This window comes from Mobula birostris, chromosome 3 (genome assembly GCF_030028105.1).
Source record: "Mobula birostris isolate sMobBir1 chromosome 3, sMobBir1.hap1, whole genome shotgun sequence".
Lineage (NCBI taxonomy): Eukaryota > Metazoa > Chordata > Chondrichthyes > Myliobatiformes > Myliobatidae > Mobula > Mobula birostris.
The window spans coordinates 71,094,421-71,116,493 of record NC_092372.1 but is presented as its reverse complement, the minus strand read 5'-3'; the positions used below and the strand labels follow the sequence as shown (position 1 = coordinate 71,116,493).

The 22,073-nt window shown below is 42.4% G+C and overlaps 1 protein-coding gene across 6 annotated transcripts in view; it reads left to right on the top strand.

Moving 5' to 3' along the window:
- Positions 1 to 22,073, top strand: part of LOC140195119 (TBC1 domain family member 1-like) — a 245,790-nt gene that overhangs the window by 50,179 nt on the left and 173,538 nt on the right. The window contains exon 1 of one of the 6 annotated variants that reach the window (XM_072252898.1): positions 5,088 to 5,189. The exons of the other annotated variants lie outside the window; for them this stretch is intronic. Coding sequence (XP_072108999.1) covers positions 5,124 to 5,189 — 66 coding nt within the window. The 5' untranslated portion in view covers positions 5,088 to 5,123. Of the gene's footprint in view, positions 1 to 5,087; positions 5,190 to 22,073 lie in introns of those variants that run through there. 6 annotated transcript variants of the gene reach the window in all.

Sequence of the window (22,073 nt, the reverse complement as noted above, 5' to 3'; positions counted from 1 at the left end):
ATCTATCTAACTTTCAATATCCACACCCCTCTGCCCATCCCTTACTCCATCTCTTTTCCCTCCCTCACCCTCTTGATCTGCTTATCACCGTACTTTTCTCTCAGTTTTCCTCCTCAGCCCTTCCCTTATTCTAAGGTCCACTGTCTACTCCTGTAAGAGTCCATCTTCTTCAGTTCTGTCATTTCCACCTATCATCTCCCTGCTTCTTTCATCATTCTCACTTGTGCCCTCACTCACCTGCCTATCACCCCTCACCTGAATCCATCTATGACCTGCCAGCTCCTCTTCCAACCCTTGATCGAGAACATTTCCCTCCCTGGGTGCTGCCTGACCTGCCGAGTTCCTCCAGTGCTTTGTGTGTAGTTCCTGCTGTCTCTTGTGTTGCCTCCAGCAGACTGCTGCTCTGGTCAAAGTAGATTATTTTCATGTGGGAAGGATAAAGGGTGGATGAAATGAGCTGATTTTGTTTTCAAAGCCAGGTTCTAAAGCAATCTCTGTATAATAAGCATTTTCCCCAAGGTTTGTTTTCAGTGTTAAATCCAGTAATCCACTTACCAGTGTTATGTTTTTAGTTGTTCACTGTTTTAGTCAATGCAAATTTCTTATAAGTTTAGCCCAGTCATACTCTTACAGAACTATAAATGGCACTCGTATTCAGCAATTCCACTTCAAAGCATAATTATGCATGAACTGCTGCCACTGATCAGGGATTTGTATCTCTCAGACTCAAACAGTGATCTGAGAAACAAAACTGTCAGCCGTGTTTCCAGCAGCAAGGCTATGCTGCAATCTAAAGATTCTTAATATGAGTTGCTTGTAATTTACAGATGCAAAGAACACATAATAATCAAGTATGATTTGAAAATGCAAGTAGCTTGAATGGGCTTAATTAATATGCATCTAGTTTATTGCTAGTTCAATACTAGCTTATTGGATTTGCAAGTAGTTTTAAAAAAAATGCTCCAGATCCCCAAAACAGAATTTACTCTTTTCAGAAGCTGAGGGATGGGGGAAGTGCTGAGTGAGGAGTGATACTGAGTGCTTAATGCTACTAAAGTAACCTTGATGTTGTCTTCTCATAGACTATAATGCTCAATAAAACTGTAGCTTGTCATTGTAATGAAAAAACTTCAATCTATTTTTAACCGTGTTGGCATCTGGGACACATCAATATGTTGAGGGTTTTGGAACAGAAACCAGTATAAGCTGTAGGTTTATGGAAAATTGAAAAGTAGGGAATTAGCATTGCTGGACATCCATCTAAAGTCTTTTTTTTACTTGAGCACAATGATCCCCTAATGTGGCAAAATGTAATTTATCTGTTTTTGTGTCATAGTCTTGAGGTAAATTGTACTGAATATACGATTTGATATGGTAATGTAGAATACTGCAAGTCTAGTTCCCTGGTTCATTGGCGAGACCGATGGCGTTGTCTCGGTTGTTGCCGAGACCAGGCCATCTTGCTGTAGGTTCACTTGGTGCAGCTGCCCACGGGAGGAGACACTGGCAGTGGTGAGGGAGAGATCAAAGAGGAGACACTGGAGGAGGTGAGGGAGAGAGCAAGGCGCTGCTGGAGGAGGTGAGGGAGAGAGCAAGGTGCTGCTGGAGTTCATGCTGGGCTGGGGGCTGGCTGCTCCTACTGGTGCTGCCTTCCGTGGAAGACGAGCTGGATTGCATTCATCTGCTTCTGCACTGCTGCATGACGAGGAGCTACTGCATGCTTGTTTCTCCAGAGGCATGGCAGAAACACCATGTATCACCAATCAACAGGCCATACCACACCACAACTTGGCCTGTGTGGTTTTCTGCCACCGTAATTATGTGTCATGATTGGCAGCTCATCTAGGAGAAGGAAAACTCCGATCTCAAACCTCCGCTCGCTGCCTTGTACTATGCTCACGCATGGGGAAGGAACCCCAACTATATACAGTATATAAAGTAAATACATTTTCACAGTATAATTGACACACACACACACACGCACGCACGCACCAGAACACGCATGAACAAAGAAAATTCAGCCAGTGTTAATGCAACATCGACAGAAATGCAAAGTCAAGCTTGCTGATTTTATTAATGTGCAAAGGAAGTGAGTAATCCAAACACAGTCCAGCTGCATTGTATTGTCAGATACAAGGCAGGACAATTATAAGTGAAGCTTTGAATCTCTCCGAGTTTTGTTAGCCTTTATTTACCAATAATCTAGTCTTTAAAATGTTTCATTCCTGTATATTCCTCAGTAGTTCGTTCCTTAACTATATTTTGCTGTTAGCTATATTCTTTACGAACATGCGGTTAACATCCATGTACAGGAACAAACCAGAGAAAATCTGCAGATGCTGGAAATTGAGCAACACACACAAAATGTTGGAGGAACTCAGCAGGCCAGGCAGCATCTCTGGAAAAGTGTATTGCCAATCCTGCTGAAGGGTCTCGGCCCAAAATGTAGACAATACTGGTTAAAAATTGGTCTCCTTATGCATCCATATATATATTTTTAAAAAGCCATATAACACAGCTGTTTGGCATAATCCTCAACAAGACTATTGCAACACTATCCAGAACTTTTTGGAAGACACACCTTCCAGACAGTTTCGTCACCACCGCAGCCACCTTAAAGGCCACTGAGCGGCTGCTTGCCTGGGCTGGCTACGATAGCTAGAGCCACATGGTAAAAGAACTCTGTCTCACTGAACTCTCCATTGCATACTTGTTCTCATCTTCTTGCTGATGTCTCATCACATCAACTCCCATTGTTTCCCATTCCTTTGGCCAATCAGTAACATCATCCCCATGGGTGGATATGCGTTCTCTCTGTCTCCTTCTCATAGCTTTCCAAGAGCAAGTTATCCCAAGGCCTGCATTAAATCTGGTGCAGCAATTCGTGCCACTCTGTGATAAATTCTGCCAGCACCAGCTTTCCATAAAATATTGTCACTGATGTAAGTTGCTAGTAATTTGGAAATATACTCCAGTCAAATCAGTGCAATATTCCTCCAATTCTGGCATCTTGCATATCCCTAATTTTAGACATAGCTCCTTAGTGACTGTGTTTTGCCAAGCTCTGAGATTCCCTTCCTAATTTTTTCTCATTCTCTTTCTCTCTCTGTTAAAATTACCATATGAATATAATTAATTCTTATTGAAAGAAAACATAGTGTTCAAAAATTCAAAGCAAATTTTAATATCAAAAATACATATATGTCACCACATACAAACCTGAGATTCATTTTTCTGTGGGCATACTGTGCAAATCTATCAAATAGTAACTATAACAGGATCAATGAAAGATCCCGTAGAGTACAGAAGACAACAAACTCTGCAAATGCCAATATAAACAAATAGCAATAAATAATGAGAACATGAAATAACAAGATAAAAAGTTCTTAAAGTGAGATCATTGGTTATGGGAATATCTCAGTTAATGTGCAAGTGAGTATACTTAACCCGTTTGTTCAACAGGCTGATAGTTAGTTGAGGGGTAGTAACTGTTCTCAAATCTGGTGGTGCGAGTCTTGAGGCTCTTGTACCTTCTACCTGATGGTAGCAGCAAGAAAAGACCACGGCCTGGGTGGTAAGGGTCTTGGCTGATCGATGCTGCGTTCCTATGACAACGTTTTATGTCGATGTGCTCAATGGTTGGAGGTCTTCACCTGTGTTGCCTGAAGACCAAAACATGGCAAGTGGGATAGAAAAGGGCATTGGATTCACAATGAGCTCCAATAAAGGATTGCAAATCTTAAACATTAACTGATTTCTTTCCACAGATGCTGCTTTACCAGCTGAGTGTTTGCAGCTTGTGCTTAGTTTTTTTTTACTTCAGATTTCAAGCATTTACAGTTTTTTTTTTCATTTCCCAGGGTTCACAACACTTAGATGCTTAAAATATTCTTACTTAGGTATTGAAATATCTTTAATAATTGTTTGACCATGCATTAGTGATTTCTGGCTTTTCATTCAGCACAAGCAGAATTGGATGTGCCCGGTTGTAGAGGAAGTTGGAAGGGAAAGAGGAATCCAAGCTATTTACATACTTCTTTTGTGCTGCAGTTCAGGAAAGCAAGAAGCAACACTGAACCATTGAACAAAAAATGTCGATTGTTTATTCTTTTCCACAGATGCTGTCTGGACTGCTGAGTTCCTCCTGTGTTTTGTGTGTGTGTGTGTGTGTGTGTGTGTTGCTGTGATCTTAAATGAAGCTAGTGAATATTGAACTAACAGCAGTGTCTGGTACATTAAGATTCAAGATTCAAAAAACTTCATTGTCATTCTAACTGTACATCAGCTCTCCAGGGTAGAATGAGACAGCGTTTCTCAGGAGCAGTGCAATCATAACATAACAAATGCAACACTAAATAATAAACATAACAATAAATAGTAAAACACAACAGCCACGTCAGTTAAGATGTATCAGAAATCACTAACACATGGTCAAACAGTTATTAAAGATATTTCAATGCCTAAGAAAGAATATTTTTACCTATTTAAGTCATACCATCTTTTGAACAAAGTGTTTACATCTGAGTGCAGCATCTTCCTTGATGATGAGGCAGACATGGAAATTCTGAACCCTATTATCAAGCAGTTTCATTTATCCAACGGTTTTTGCTGTCTCCCACTCATGGATTTTAAGGTATAGCTAAGTCTTTGCCGAAATGCAATTCAACAAACAGCACTGGCAGACAGTTCTACACCTGCCACTTTTTCCGTTAAAATTACTGGAGGAAAAATCTGTTTGCAGCGCAAATTACTGTTTATAAATTTAGATTTCACACTCTATTGAAAGAAAAATTATATTGCAATGCATAACATCTTTAGAAACTTGTTTGGATTTACTGTTTTTTTCCATTTGGGAGGCTCGGGAAATACTTATAGGAAACGTATATCCAGCATTGAAAGAGTTAAGAAGAGAGCCAGGCAGTTAAGCCGAATGCCGAATACACAGTCAAGTAGGAAGTTGCAGTTCAGTGGCTGCATTGTGTTGCTTGGAATTATCAGAAAATTGCCTCAGGTTAGGGGTCAGCAAGAATGTCATTTGATTACATGAGACTGCTGGGTGTGATCCCACTGAGTGAGAGTTCATTCGGAGGCTTGGAGCAACTTGCTTTTGCTGGAGGTCAGAAATGAAAGCAAGGCTGCAGAGACTGAACTTTCTTAAGTTGGATGTTGGAAATGTGAAAGAAATCAAGGTAATCAAACGTTGTTAACTTAGGTTTAGCTCTTACGGCTGAAATTGTATTCTTGATCATTGCAAATCAGTAGAGTACCGAGTCACTTTTATGAGATTTTTGCCCAATTCCCTCTGTAACCAGCAACGTGTCTTGCAATTGTGCATTGCATTGAAACAAAGGGAAGCCGGACCCTGTGCTTCACTAGTGAAGTTCCAGAAGTAAAATATAGTTTTCACCATAATTTTCGAATAGTTCAGCAAAATTTGTGCGAAGTTGTAACTACTGAGGAATTGTTGCTGACACCAGAGGATGCTGTGGCCTTATATATTGTATATAGATACACATAGGATGCAATTGGTAAGATTGTAGAAAGATGGACGAATCTGTTATTGCAACATTTGTTGACTATGTACATTCTGAGGTTAGTTGATACAATTTATTATGTTATTTTACTTTTATTGGTTGTCACTAGATCTACAATTTGTGATTTTATTGCAGAATATTTTGTGAGATATGTTTGGTTAACGTGTAAAGATATTATTGCCCAGGCTGATGTGCTCGTGCATGCATTTTAAAATTCACACTTAACGTGTATTTTGTTACCCAGGCAAGTTATAGATAGAATTGGTTTTCCATTCTATGCAGCAGATTGCTTGAATTATGGGTCGTTTACTGTTTAAATAGGGAACAAATATGTCACTGTTTCAGGTGGAACTCTTCTTAGAACACCTCTTCAATCACCTTCTGCACTTTAAATTTTGACCTGGTGATTTATTTTAAATCATTAGTTGTGGACTGCTGATTCAGTTGCCAAAACCCTATCCTTTGGAAATTGTCATATTCTCCCTATTTTTTGATTCTCATTTTACAAAATTTCTTAACCACCTTTTTGACAAAGACCACTAAGACCACAAAACAAAGGAGCAGAATTAGGCCATTCACTGCATCGAGTCCGCTCCACCATTTCATCATCCTGGATCCCACTCAACCCCATATACCTGCTCTCTCACCATATCCTTTGATGCCCTGACCAATCAGGAATCTGTCAACTTCTGCTTTGAATATACCCACTGACTTGGCCTCCACCGCAGTCTGTAGCAGAGTATTCCACAGATTCACCATTCTTTGGCTAAAAAATAAAATCCTCCTTGCTTCTGTTCTGAAAGGTCTCCCCTCAATTTTGAGGCTGTGCCCTCTAGTTCTAGATACCTGACCAAAGGAAATATCCTCTCCACATCCACCTTATCTAGTCCTTTCAACATTCAGCTGGTTTCAGTGAGATCCCCAAGCATTCTTCTAAATTCCAGTGAATAAAGACCCAAAGTTGTTAAACGGTCCTCATATGTTAACTCCTTCATTCCCGGAAATAGTCCTCATGAACCTCCTCTGGACCCTCTCCAATTGCAACACGTCCTTTCTGAGACGAGGGGCCCAAAATTGATGACAATACTCCAAGTGCAACCTGACTAGTGTATTATAAAGCTTCAACATTTACCCTCTGAGGATTCAGCATTATCTCCTTGTTGTTATATTCTATTCCCCTTGAAATAAATGCCAACATTGCATTTGCCTTCTTTACCACAGACTCAACCTGTGAATTAACCTGTGTCTTGCACCTCTGATGTTTGAACCTTCTCATTTAGATAATCATCTGCACTATTGTTTCTTTTCTAGACTGGGTGTTGAGCAACGAGGAAGGGTTAGTTAGCAATCTTGTCATGCGAGGCCCATTGGGTAAGAGTGACCATAATATGGTGGAATTCTTCATTAGGACGGAGAGTGATATTGTTAATTCAGTAACAAAGGGTTAGTCCTGACGAAGGGTCTCGGCCTGTTAGTTCTGATGAAGGGTCTCGGCCTGAAACGTCGACTGTACCTCTTCCTAGAGATGCTGCCTGGCCTGCTGCATTCACCAGCAACTTTGATGTGTGTTTTCTGAACTTAAAGAAGGGTAACTTTGAAGGTATGAGACGTGAATTAGCTAAGATAGACTGGCAAATGATACTTAAAGGGTTGACGGTGGATATGCAATGGCAAGCATTTAAAGGTTGCATGGATGAACTACAACAATTGTTCATCCCAGTTTGGCAAAAGAATAAACCAGGGAAGGTAGTGCACCCGTGACTGACTAGGGAAATTAGGGATAGTATCAATTCCAAAGAAGAAACATACAAATTAGCCAGAAAAAGTGGCACACCTGAGGACTGGGAGAAATTCAGAGTCCAGCAGAGGAGGACAAAGGGCTTAATTAAGAAAGGGAAAAAAGATTATGAGAGAAAGCTGGCAGGGAACATAAAAACTGACTGTAAAACTTTTTTAGATATGTGAAAAGAAAAAGATTGGCTAAGACAAATGTAGGTCCCTTACAGTCAGAAACAGGTGAATTGATCATGGGGAACAAGGACATGGCAGACCAATTGAATAACTACTTTGATTCTGTCTTCACTAAGGAGGACATAAATAATCTTCCGGAAATAGTAGGGGACCCAGGGTCTAGTGAGATAGAGGAACTGAGGGAAATACATGTTAGTAGGGAAGTGGTGTTAGGTAAATTGAAGGGATTAAAGGCAGATAAATCCCCAGGGCCAGATGGTCTGCATCCCAGAGTGCTTAACAAAGTGGCCCAAGAAATAGTGGATGCATTAGTGATAATTTTTCAAAACTCTTTAGATTCTGGACTAGTTTCTGAGGATTGAAGGGGGCTAATGTAACCCCGCTTTTTAAAAAAGGAGGGAGAGAGAAACTGGGGAATTATAGACCGGTTAGCCTGACATCAGTGGTGGGGAAAATACTAGAGTCAGTTATCAAAGATGTGATAACAGCACATTTGGAAAGCGGTGAAATCATCGGACAAAGTCAGCATGGATTTGTGAAAGGAAAATCATGTCTGACGAATCTCATAGAATTTTTTGAGGATGTAACTAGTAGAGTGGATAGGGGAGAACCAGTGGATGTGGTATATTTGGATTTTCAAAAGGCTATTGACAAGGTCCCACACAGGAGATTAGCACGCGGTATTGGGGGTATGGTATTGATGTGGATAGAGAATTGGTTAGCAGACGGGAAGCAAAGAGTCTGAATAAACGGGACCTTTTCAGAATGGCAGGCAGTGACTAGTGGGGTACCGCAAGGCTCAGTGCTGGGACCCCAATTGTTTACAATATATATTAATGACTTAGACAAGGGAATTAAATGCAGCATCTCCAAGTTCGCGGATGACACGAAGCTGGGTGGCAGTGTTAGCTGTGAGGAGGATGCTAAGAGGATGCAGGGTGACATGGATAGGTTAGGTGAGTGGGCAAATTCATGGCAGATGCAATTTAATGTGGATAAATGTGAAGTTATCCACTTTGGTGGCAAGAACAGGAAAACAGATTATTATCTGACTGGTGGGCGATTAGGAAAAGGGGAGGTGCAACGAGACCTGGGTGTCATTATACACCAGTCATTGAAAGTGGGCATGCAGGTACAGCAGGAGGTGAAAAAGGTGAATGGTATGCTGGCATTCATAGCAAGAGGATTCGAGTACAGGAGAAGGGAGGTACTACTGCAGTTGTACAAGGCCTTGGTGAGACCACACCTGTAGTATTGTGTGCAATTCTGGTCCCCTAATCTGAGGAAAGACATTCTTGCCATAGAGGGAGTACAAAGAAGGTTCACCAGATTGATTCCTGGGAAGGCAGGACTTTCATATGAAGAAAGACTGGATCGACTAGGCTTGTACTCGCTGGAATTTAGAAGATTGAGGGGGGATCTGATTGAAACGTATAAAATTCTAAAGGGATTGGACAGGCTAGATGCAGGAAGATTGTTCCCGATGTTGGGGAAGTCCAGAACGAGGGGTCACAGTTTGAGGATAAAGGGGAAGCCTTTTAGGACCAAGATGAGGATAAACTTCTTCACACAGAGAGTGGTGAATCTGTGGAATTCTCTGCCACAGGAAACAGTTGAGGCCGGTTCATTAGCTATATGTAAGAGGGAGTTAGATATGGCCCTTGTGGCTAAAGGGATGGGGGGTATGGGGAGAAGGCAGGTATAGGGCTCTGAGTTGGATGATCAGCCATGATCATACTGAATGGCGGTGCAGGCTCGAAGGACCGAATGGCCTACTTCTGCACCTATTTTCTATGTTTCTATGTTAACAAAATTCATTATCATACATTTCTCAACACTGTATTCCACCTGCCACTTTTTTGCCCATTCTTCCAATTTTTTTAAGTCCTGCTGCAATCCACCTATCTTCGTATCATCCGCAAACTTTGCCACAAAGCCATCAGTTCCACTATCTAAATCTTGACAAACAATGTGAAAAGTGGTAGTCCCAATGCTGACCCCTGAGGAACACCATGATTCACTGGCAAAGAACTAGAAAAGGCTCCCTTTATTCCCACTCGCTGCCTCCTGTCTGCAGGCATTCGTCTGTCCATGCCAGTATCTTTCCTGTAACACAATGGGATTTTATCATGCTAAGACCTCAAATGCCTTCTGAAAATCTAAGTAAATGACATCCACTCCCTCTGATTTGTCCATTCTGCTTGTTACTTTCTCGAAGAACTTCTAACAGATTTTTCAGTCAAGATTTCCCTTTATAGAAACCATGCTGACTTTGACTTATTTTATCATTAGTCTCCAAGTACCCTGAAACCTTGTCCTTAATAATAAAAACCACCTCATAGGCACTCAGCAAATTCCCTCTCTTGCGATCCGACGCCAGCCTGATTTTCCCAATCCCCTTGCATATTGAAGTCCTCCATTACAATTGTGACATTACCCTTATTACATGCCCTTTCCAGTTTCCTTTGCAATTTCAACCCCATTGCCTGACCCTATGTCCTACCTTTCTAAAGATGTAATTCCATCGCTTGCCAACAGAGCCACACCACTGCCTATGCCTTCCGGCCTGGCCTTTCGAGACAAAGTAAAGCTTTTGATGTTAAACTCCAACTGTGACCTTTTTTCAGCCATGCGTCAGTGATGCCCACAACATCATACCGACCAATCTCGAATTGTGCCATGAGTTTGTCCACCTTATTCCAAATACTACGCGCCATTTAAGTATAGCACCTTCAGTCCTGCATTCTTTGGCCTTTTTGAATTTTGCCTCTGTGGTACAATTTAACTCTCTACTCTGTCTGCATTTGTACCCAATCACTCGCGTTACATCCATCATCTACTTGTAAACCTGCTGGCTCATCTTCAGCTCTATTATACTAGTTCCCATCCCCCTGCCATATTAGCTTAAACCACTCCCAACAGCTCTAGTAAATCTGCCGGCAAAAATATTGGTCCTCTGATTCAAGTGCAACCTGTCCTTTTGTACAGGTCACGCCTGCCCCAGAAGACATCTCAATTATTCAGAAATCTGAATCCCTGCCCCCTGCTCCAATTCTTCAGTCACGCATTAATCTGTCACCTCATTCTATTCCTATCCTCACTGTCGCGTGGCATAGGCAGTAATCCCGAGATTACTACCCTGAGGTCCTGCTTCTCAGCTTCCTTCCTAACTCCCTTTTTTCTGTTTTCTCCCTTTTTCTCCCTATGTCATTGGTACCAGTATGTACCATGGCTTCTGGTTGCTCACCCTCCCTTTTCAGGATATTGTGGATGCTTTCAGAAACATCATGGAACCTGGCACCAGAGAGGCAAACTGCCATCTGTGATTCCTTTTCATGTCCACAGAATCACCTGTTCCCCTAACTATAGAATCCCCTATAACTGCTTCCATCCTTTTCAGTTTCCTGCCCTTCTGAGCCACAGGGCCAGACTCTGTGCCAGGGGCACGGCCGCTGTTGCTTCCCCCAGGTAGGTCGTCCCCCCTCCAAAAGTACTCAAAATGGAGTACCTATTGTTGAGGGTGTTGGCCACTGGGTGCTCTCCACTATCTGACATTCTCCCTTCTCTCTCCTGACAGTCTCCTGTAGCCTTGGGTGACTTCCTCCCTTTAGCTCCTGTCTCTCACCACTTCAGTTTTCCTACAAAGGTTTTATTGTTTAGTTGTAACATTTCCTTAGTGGCTTGGAATCATTTGATTTGCATTTGATGGTTCTTGGCTATTTTGGTTTGGTATAGGTATGAGTTAAATGTAAGTGAAGGAGGATTTGGATTAATTGCTTCATTCTATATACTATTTACTTGGCCTCCTGTTGTCATATTTTCAATTCTTATTTGACTTCCAGCATGTGCATTTTACTGCTGTTTCTCATGTGCTCTGTGCTTGACCATATATCTCTCCCTGGACAGCCTCTGATTGTATGGGTTAGGATATGGCTGTAAGTCTCTTTCATTGATCGGATGAGTCGGCTGGTAATTTATGAAGTAGTCATTCCTAATAATACTGGAAGCAATCTGGTTACTTTACTGCTGATATCAATGAATATGATCAGGTAAAATTGATTGAGAGCTAATGTCCCCTTCTCATTTAACTTACCTGCCTTTTTTCAGTTGTTTGCAGGAAGAATGTACGAGTATTTGTGTGTTCATGTGTCATAAAATTATGTGATTTTGCTGTTATGGCGAATGGCCCATTCAAACTATAGTCTGTGTATTCTTTGGCTCAAGCAGCCCAGACAGTTGTTTCATGTATACAGCACAAAATGCTGGAGGAACTCTGCAGGCCAGGCAGCATCTATGGAAGAGAGTACAGTCTCGGCCTGAAACGTCGACTACTCTTTTCCATAGATGCTCCCTGGGCTGCTGAGTTCCTCCAGCATTTTATGTTGCGTAGCTTGGATTTCCAGCATCATCTGCAGATTTTCTCTTGTGTGTTCCAAGTGTATCTCAGTTTCCTGTTCATTGGTGTCACCTGTTTGAATCTGATGCACAAGCAAGTTCTCATAGATATGGGACAGAACATGTATATGCATATACCTTTTGGGAAAAAAAGTTTAAAACAAAAACTTCACACATCTTAAAAGATTCTTTTCTCCAGGCAGTTAATTTGATCATTCTAGTTATGCCCCTTCCCCTACCTATTGTCTCGGTCACTGCACCGCTCTGTAAACACTTAAAACCACTTGTGATAATGCTGTTTACATTTTAACTACAAATTAGAATTTATGCACATTTTATTCCATATCCATACTTCAAAACATTATTTTTGTATATCTCTTTATGATTGTTGAATTTTTTTTTGGTTGGATGTCGTGCCAACAAGCCACAGAACATTCCTAATACATGTAAATTTATATGGTGATTAAAGTTGATCCTTGAATTGTTATCCCATTTCTTTGACTTGCAAACAAAAGTACTAATTTCAGTTTGTGCAGTATTTACAAGCTGGACAGTTCACAATTCTGTGTACAGAATTGTATTAAATCAGTTGCTTACAAGAAAGAGCTCCTGGATCTGTATATTTCCGAATCTTTGAGTTGTGAAGATGACTGTGTTGCATATAACTCTGTTCAAGCCCTTCACTTCACAGCTCTGTCCTGCAGACTGGAAGATGCCAAATTCAATACCTGCCTTGTCATACATTGATAGATTGGCACACACAACAACAGGCCCTTCGGCATATGGAGTCTATTCTTTTTGCCACCCATGTATAATAATCCCTTTTTTTAAATTCTTGCACTTTTTGACCGTTAATCCCAGATTCCACCCACCTCTGGTTTACGATTGGCTAAATGCACCCAAAAATTAACCTACCAACCCACACACTTCTTTGGTATGTGCATCCAGGTGAGATTTCAGATTGACTTCTGGTTGCCTAGATCCTTTGGACGAGTCCTTACTGATTTCTTCAGTCAACAGCAACACACATAAAAGTTGCTGGTAAACGCAGCAGGCCAGGCAGCATCTCTAGGAAGAGGTACGGTCGACGATTCGGGCTGAGACCCTTCATCAGGACTAACTGAAAGAAGAGCTAGTAAGAGATTTGAAAGTGGGATGGGGAGGGGGAGATGGGACGTGGAATTAAAATGTTGGCGAGACCTGACGCAGACTGGGAGATCATTTCGCTGAACACCTACGCTCTGTCCACCAGGGAAAGCAGGATCTCCCAGTGGCCACACATTTTAATTCCACATCCCATTCCCATTCTGATATGTCTATCCACGGGCTCCTCGACTGTAAAGAAGAAGCCACACTCAGGTTGGAGGAACAACACCTTATATTCCGTCTGGGTAGCCTCCAACCTGATGACATGAACATTGTCTTCTCAAACTTCCGCTAATGCTCCACCTCCCCCTCGTACCCCATCCGTTATTTATTTATATACACACATCCTTTTTCTCTCTGTCCTTTTTCTCCCTCTGTCCCTCTGACTATACCCCTTGCCCATCCTCTGGGTTCCCCTCCCCTCCCCCTTTTCCTTCTCCCCGGGCCTCCTGTCCCATGATCCTCTCGTATCCCTTTTGCTAATCAACTGCTCAGCTCTTGGCTCCATCCCTTCCCTCCTGTCTTCTCCTATCATTTTGGATCTCCCCCTCCCCATCCCACTTTCAAATCTCTTACTAGCTCTTCTTTCAGTTAATCCTAACGAAGGGTCTCGGCCCAAAACGTCGACTGTACCTCTTCTTAGAGATGCTGCCTGGCCTGCTGCGTTCACCAGCAACTTTAATGTGTGTTACTTGAAATTCCAGCATCTGCAGGTTTCCTAGTGTTTGCGTCTTCAATCAATAGTCTGGGTCCCAAGAACAATAAAGAAACATTTCCCTGATATTCTGTTGCTCCATGCAGCCCACTAAGAAACTCAGAAAGCTTTTGCACATTATTTATGTCAGCGATGACATTTAGATACAGAGTCTGTTAACGTAATTGGGATCCGAATGATCTCATCAGACCTCATTTAAATGGTATTTTCCCATCCCCAAACACTCCAAGGCTGCAGTAAACAGCATTATTTAATGTGGCAAACAACAGGAATTCTGCAGATGCTGGAAATTCAAGCAACACAGATCAAAGTTGCTGGTGAACGCAGCAGGCCAGGCAGCATCTGTAGGAAGAGGTGCAGTCGACGTTTCAGGCCGAGACCCTTCGTCAGGACTAACCGAAGGAAGAGTGAGTAAGGGATTTGAAAGTTGGAGGGGGACAGGGAGATCCAAAATGATAGGAGAAGACAGGAGGGGGAGGGATGGAGCCAAGAACTGGACAGGTTGATAGGCAAAAGGGGATACGAGAGGATCATGGAGGTCTGGGAAGAAAGACAAGGGGGGGGAGACCCAGAGGATGGGCAAGATGTATATTCAGAGGGACAGAGGGAGAAAAAGGAGAGTGAGAGAAAGAATGTGTGCATAAAAATGAGTAGCAGATGGGGTACGAGGGGGAGGTGGGACCTTAGCGGAAGTTAGAGAAGTCGATGTTCATGCCATCAGGTTGGAGGCTACCCAGACGGAATATAAGGTGTTGTTCCTCCAACCTGAGTGTGGCTTCATCTTTACAGTAGAGGAGGCCGTGGATGGACATGTCAGAATGGGAATGGGATGTGGAATTAAAATGTGTGGCCACTGGGAGATCCTGCTTTCTCTGGCGGACAGAGCGTAGATGTTCAGCAAAGTGGTCTCCCAGTCTGCGTCGGGTCTCGCCAATATATAAAAGGCCATATCGGGAGCACCGGATGCAGTATATCACCCCAGTCGACTCACAGGTGAAGTGTTGCCTCACCTGGAAGGACTGTTTGGGGCCCTGAATGGTGGTAAGGGAGGAAGTGTAAGGGCATGTGTAGCACTTGTTCCGCTTACACGGATAAGTGCCAGAAGGGAGATCAGTGGGGAGGGATGGGGGGGACGAATGGACAAGGGAGTTGTGTAGGGAGCGATCCCTGCGGAATGCAGAGGTGGGGGGGGAGGGAAAGATGTGCTTAGTGGTGGGATCCCGTTGGAGGTGGCGGAAGTTACCGAGAATAATATGTTGGACCCGGAGGCTGGTGGGGTGGTAGGTGAGGACCAGGGGAACCCTATTCCTAGTGGGGTGGCGAGAGGATGGAGTGAGAGCAGATGTACGTGAAATGGGGGAGATGCGTTTAAGAGCAGAGTTGATAGTGGAGGAAGGGAAGTCCCTTTCTTTAAAAAAGGAAGACATCTCCCTCGTCCGAGAATGAAAAGCCTCATCCTGAGAGCAGATGCGGCGGAGATGGAGGAATTGCGAGAAGGGGATGGCGTTTTTGAAGAGACGGTGAGAAGAGGAATAGTCCAGATAGCTGTGAGAGTCAGTAGGCTTATAGTAGGCATCAGTGGATAAGCTGTCTCCAGAGACAGGGACAGAAAGATCTAGAAAGGGGAGGGGGGTGTCGGAAATGGACCAGGTAAACTTGAGGGCAGGGTGAAAGTTGGAGGCAAAGTTAATAAAGTCAACGAGTTCTGCATGCGTGCAGGAAGCAGCGCCAATGCAGTCATCGATGTAGCGAAGGAAAAGTGGGGGACAGATACCAGAATAGGCACGGAACATAGATTGTTCCACAAACCCAACAAAAAGGCAGGCATAGCTAGGACCCATACAGGTGCCCATAGCTACACCTTTAGTTTGGAGGAAGTGGGAGGAGCCAAAGGAGAAATTATTAAGAGTAAGGACTAATTCCGCTAGACGGAGCAGAGTGGTGGTAGAAGGGAACTGATTAGGTCTGGAATCCAAAAAGAAGCGTAGAGCTTTAAGACCTTCCTGATGGGGGATGGAACTACGCTCTATCCGCCAGAGAAAGCAGGATCTCCCAGTGGCCACACATTTTAATTCCACATCCCATTCCCATTCTGACATGTCCATCCACGGCCTCCGCCACACTCAGGTTGGAGGAACAACACCTTATATTTCGTCTGGGTAGCCTCCAACCTGATGGCATGAACATCGACTTCTCTAACTTCTGCTAAGGTCCCACCTCCCCCTCGTACCCCATCTGCTACTCATTTTTATGCACACATTCTTTCTCTCACTCTCCTTTTTCTCCCTCTGTCCCTCTGAATATACCTCTTGCCCATCCTCTGGGCCCCCCCCCCTTGTCTTTCTTCCTGGACCTCCTGTCCCATGATCCTCTCGTATCCCCTTTTGCCTATCACCTGTCCAGCTCTTGGCTCTATCCCTCCCCCTCCTGTCTTCTCCTATCATTTTGGATCTCCCCCTCTCCCTCCAACTTTCAAATCCCTTACTCACTCTTCCTTCAGTTAGTCCTGACGAAGGGTCTCGGCCTGAAACGTCGACTGCACCTCTTCCTACAGATGCTACCTGGCCTGCTGCATTCACCAGCAACTTTGATGTGTGTTGCTTTATTTAATGTGGCATCTGGTGTGAAGGCAATGTGAATATAGTAGGTAATATTTGACCATCTTTTTATCCAGGATCCTCTGCTGCTGCAGTTGGGGGACACCTGAGACCAAGATTAAATGTAAAAGATGTAGGATGAGGTAAAGCAATGTGTGGGAAAGTCAGGAAATTTGAGAAACTTTATTTCCTCCACTGCAGTGTTGCTGGTCATTGTTTTAATATTGTTCTTGCCCTGAAGTTCTTTTTCCAGCCCTCTGCATTTGTAGTCTCCTATTTTCTTTTAACATGAAGTGCTCCCACTGTATTGACTGCAAGTTGTTATAGACTTTTTGTTGCTCTGGATGGAGGCAAAAATGCAAAGTGGATGAAGAGTTTACTCCATTGATAGGCAACAGAAATTCTCTGAGGTCATTGGATTTTGTAGTAAAGATTTCTTTACATTGGGGAAACATACTGTGAAAACCAGCAGTTAAGTATAAAGAAATGGTGATTTAAGGCTGTTGAAGGATATTTTTATCACTAAATAATGGATAGTGCTACAAGATTTTCAGTGCACTACATTGAAATGTAATCAATTAGAGAGGCAGCAGGTTGAATTCCGGTTGATATTTGGTACCTAAGGTTAAAAAACTGTGGATGGGATATGAATAATCTAAATTTAATATCACAGTGTTAGACTGATTAGTCATGAGCTTAAAAATGCTGGAAATTAGAAACTAAAACAAAGTTCTGGAAATATTCAGCAGGAGAAAAAGAGCATCTGCGAGGAAACAGCGAGGAAGCACAGTTAACGTTCCCACAGACCCTTCAGGTGAAAAAATTAACTTGTTTCTTTTTCCCTAAATACTGGACTAAATACTGAGTGTTCTGAGCACGACTGTGGATTGTGTGGCTTCCAGGTACAGTGGAAACTACAAAGTTTGGAACTGCATGCAATAAGGGCAACTTGATTATTAAAAGGGATTAGTATGTACCTATAGACTGAGCAAATCAAATCATTGGTGTTAATGTGGAGGGTGAATTCAGACAGTGCAAAAAGGATGGTTTTCCAGTATGTTGAAAAACTAATGGAGCTGGAACAAAGCCAGCGGAGGTTTGAGATGCTCCCTGTCCCGCTGTGTGTCTGTGGAGTTAAGTTGTCAGGTAGATGACTTTTCATCATAGGAAAGTGAGCAAACAAGCATTAGGTTGTCAAGAGGGGAAGTGAACAGAGAAAAGTAAAAGAATCCCTCTGATCTGCTGGAGACCAGCATTGTCTAGGTGACATGTCTGCTCTTGCCACTATTAGCTGATCGATCTGGAGGAGTGTAAATGGAGTGAAATGAATGAGGGAGATAGAGGAAAATGGGAGGAGGAGGAATATGCGAGGAGGAGGAATATGCTGAACACACTGTTGCTGAGAAGATAAGAATACTGATAAGGCTCACAGATCAGGTGGCTCTCCAGCTGTGTGTGTGTGTGTGTGTGTGTGTCTATTACTTCAGATTTCCATTATCTGCTTGGCTTGGTATAATAGTAGAGAAGAAAGGGATGATTGATTTTATTTTTAAGGAGCTATTTAAAGTGAAATATGATGGATTTTTTGTAAGTTTGAGTTCATATATAAAGCAAGATCTTGATTATTAAGCAAACTATGACAATAGGAGGCAAAATTGGCTCAAGTAGATTGGGCAACTACACTGAAAGATTGAACAGTAGCCAACATTTCCAGAATTAATACAATGTTTACAGTAAATGTCTATTCCTTTTTATGGTATGAAGCTCAACAGGAAATGTGGGCTAACAAGATATATTAGATCAAAGTAAGTAGATGGCTTGCCAAAGTAGATGTTGCCAGAAAAGACCAGTAAGCCAGAGGATTTGGGGGAAAAAAATAAGCTTTGGTTATGGAGAATTGTGACATTTACAGGTGTCCCCCACTTTTCGAACGTTCGCTTTATGAAACCTCACTGTTACGAAAGACCTACATCAGTACCCTGTTTTCACTTTCAGAAGGTGTTTTCACAGTTACGAAAAAAAATTCAGCACGCGATAAAAGGCAGCGCGTGCCCCGAGCTGCCGCTCTCCCCTGGATTTGGAACTGCTTTGATTTAACACGTGCGTGTGAGCAGCCGTTTGCAAGATGAGTTCTAAGGTATCGGAAAAGCCTGAAAGAGCTCGTAAGGGTGTTACACTTACGGTAAAACTAGACATAATTAAGTGTTTTGATTGTGGTGAACGAAGTAAGGACAAAGTGAGTTTGGCTTGTGGAAGCTGACGAACATGATGTTGAAGAGGTTTTGGCATCCCATCACCAAGAACTGACAGATGAAGAGCTGATGCAATTGGAAGAAAAAAGGATAACAATCGAAACCGAATGAGTAATGATAAAGTACTACTTTAATTTTGAAAGGGTACGTCGGTTTAGGAGATATTTGCAGGATGGTTTGAGTCCCTATTAAAGAACTGTGTGATAGAAAAATGTGCAAGGCTCAGCAGTCAAGCAAACCTTCCACATCAGCCACAGCAGATGACGAACCTCGACCTTCGACATGGAGGCGGGCAGAGATAGAAGAAGATGAGCTGCCTGCTCTAATGGAAATAGACGATGGCGAGATGACACCTCAGTGTCCCACCACCCCAACCCCCAGGCCATGGACAGATACCGATTCGCGGAGAATGCAACGGTAGCCGGGAGGCACACAGCACATCTTCAAGGCAAAAGCCGAAATAAACATGCTAATTAATTAGGTGTCGCCGACACGTAATTGTCGGCCCAGATCAGAGACGACACAATCGGAAATCGACATTGATCTGGACCGACAATTACGTGTCGGGCGGCACCTAATTAATTAGCTTGTTTATTTCAGCTTTTTTCTTGAAGATGTGCTGTGTACCTCCCGGCTATCGCTGCATTCCTGCATGCTTCGCGACAATGTATTGCTCGGCAGCCTGGAGGGTGGGGGCCACTGCACCACCCAACCTGCGACGACTCAGTCTAACACACCATCATCAGTGTGCTCGGCAAGCTATCTTTCCGATTCCCGTAAGTGATACTACACTGTACATACATTATTTCTACTTTATATAGGCTGTGTATTTTTACGTGTTATTTGGTATGATTTGGCAGCTTCATAGCTTAAAGGGCACTGGAGAGAGTGCTCTTGCCAACAGCGCTTGCGTGAGATTTTCGCTGTGGAGAACAGTTCAGTAATGATTGTGGAAAAGTATTTCTACTTTATATAGGCTGTGTATTTATCATATCATTCCTGCTTTTACTATATGTTATTTTAGTTTTTATGTGTTATTTGACATGATTTGGTAGGTTATTTTTGGGTCTACGAGCCTCACAAAATTTTCCCATATAAATAAATGGTAATTGCTTCTTCGCTTTACGACATTTCAGCTTATGAACCGTTTCATAGGAACACTCTACCTTCGGATGGCGGGAGAAGCCTGTATAAGGAAAACTTTGTTAAAACAAACTGTAAATAGTTTTATGGATATGAGAAATGGAAAAAATGAGTGAAATTTGCTATTTTTCTCTTTTAGATTGAAGGGGAAATTATACTGGAGAAAAAGGTAGTGACAGAGAAATTAAACATACTTTGCCTCTGTATTCATAGAAGAAAATGCAATTAAAATATTCTTAACATTGCTGGGTCCAATAGATCTGGAGCGATTGAGGTGGTGAAAGAAATTAGTACAGGTTGAGTATCCCATATCCAAAAATCCAAAATCTGAAAACCTCCAAAATCAAGAAGTTTTTGAGCAGTTGTGTGACGTCACAAATGGAAATTCCAGAAGGCATTGGTAAGGTTTCCAGGCGATGCACAGATCTCTCCTATGTAATGAACAGAAGTTTACAAGAAAATAGAAAAACATTGCATGAAGTGAAAAATGAAGATTTTGAATGTGTATTGAAAGAGTGGATTCGTCAGCATCATAGTAAACACAAGACGCTTAATGGTATGCTGATTATGAAACAAACAAGGATCTATCACATGAACAATTGAAGGTAATTGTGAATATTCTGCAGGCTGGTTGCAGAAATTGAAGAAAAGGCATGGCATTACATTTTTAAAGAATTTAAAACTTAAAGATGAATTGTCTGCTGATCGCAAAGCAGCAGAGAAATTTGATGAGTTTGCAAAGTTGCCATCAATGAAAATCTTGACACCAGAACAAATCTACAATGCTGATTGGCCTTTATACCTTACATAAAACCTTTTTTTTGAAAGTGAATTACAAATACATTGTAACCGACACAAAATGCTGGAGGAACACAGCAGATCAGGCAGCATCTATGGAAATGAATGAACAGTTGATGCTTCAGACTGCAGCCCTTCTTCAGGACATGAAAGGAAGTGGGAAGATGACAGAATAAAAAGGTGGGAGGGTAGGGGACTGTAACCTTTTAATCAAAACACAGCATCATATGTGAATACTGAAAGGCTACTGTTGTTTATTGTAGTTGAACAGCTGATTCAGGTATTCTCCTGATGCTGCACTGCTGCTTTTGTTACCCTGCACACATTATATTTTTGTTATAGTAATGGTATGGAATGATGAGCAAGTGTAAAACAAACACTGCTTACCGGCAGCACAAAAATTCAGAGTAGGAAATGATGATGATCCCAAGCTATCTCATTATATATTCCAAGATCTGAAACACTACAGCCCCAGGCTTTTCAGATAAGGGGCTCACAACCTGTAATAGAAAATTTTGGAACAATTAATGGATCTGAAAGCCAATAAATCCACAGTTTTGAAAGAAGTGGCTTTGCAGATAAAGCATGTAATAGTTGTCATCTTTCCAAATGTAAATTCTTTAACTAATTCCAGATTCCTTCTCACAGATTGGAAGGTCACAAATATAACCCCACAAAATAAGAAAGCTGTGAGGAAAAGTGGAACTACAGATCTGCCACTGATTGAAGGGAAAACACTAGAAGTAATGATAAATCAAGATAGTAGATCACTTTGAAAATAACATGGCAGACATCTCAACCTGCAAAAACTCATTTCAGGGAGGTAACCCCATCAATTTGTGGGAGACTCCCGGAACTTCCGGGAGAGGTGGGATATCTGCAATAGAGTAGCTCCTTAGCAGCTAGCCAGCTAGTTTAAATAACGTTAGCTATGCTAATGAACGAATGACACCTGTTAAACTCACCTCAACATGTCTTTTATAGTCTTAACCTACCATGGGCAATAGAAAAGTCACTGTTGCAAACATTGCAGCGAGCAAGACTGTCATTATTTTTGACCCCGATTAGGCAGGGGTACACTTCAGTGTAGTCTGGGGTGATGTACGTTTTATATTTTTTTCAGAATGCTCTGCCATGGCACGCTCTCTCGCTCTTTCTCGCACTCTCTCTCTTGCTCGCTCTCTCACGCTCTTGCTGTTACATCCTTGCTCTCTTGCTGTCGTCGCTCTCGCTCTCTCGTCTCGCGCTCACTCACTCTCTCGTCACTCTCGCGGTCACTCTTGTGCACTCTCTCTCTCGCTGTCAAAAAAATTTGGTTTCTGGACATTGTATATAATTTGCGGGCATCAGGGAGCCACTATTAATATGCGGGAGACTCCCGGAACTTCTGGGAGAGGTGGGATGTCTGACATGGTAGGAAAAAGTTTTGTGAAGAAGGAATTTTGTCTGATGAATCTGAGGACATATCTAGTAGAATAAGTATTGACAAACCAATGGATGTGGTGGATTTGACTTTCAGAAG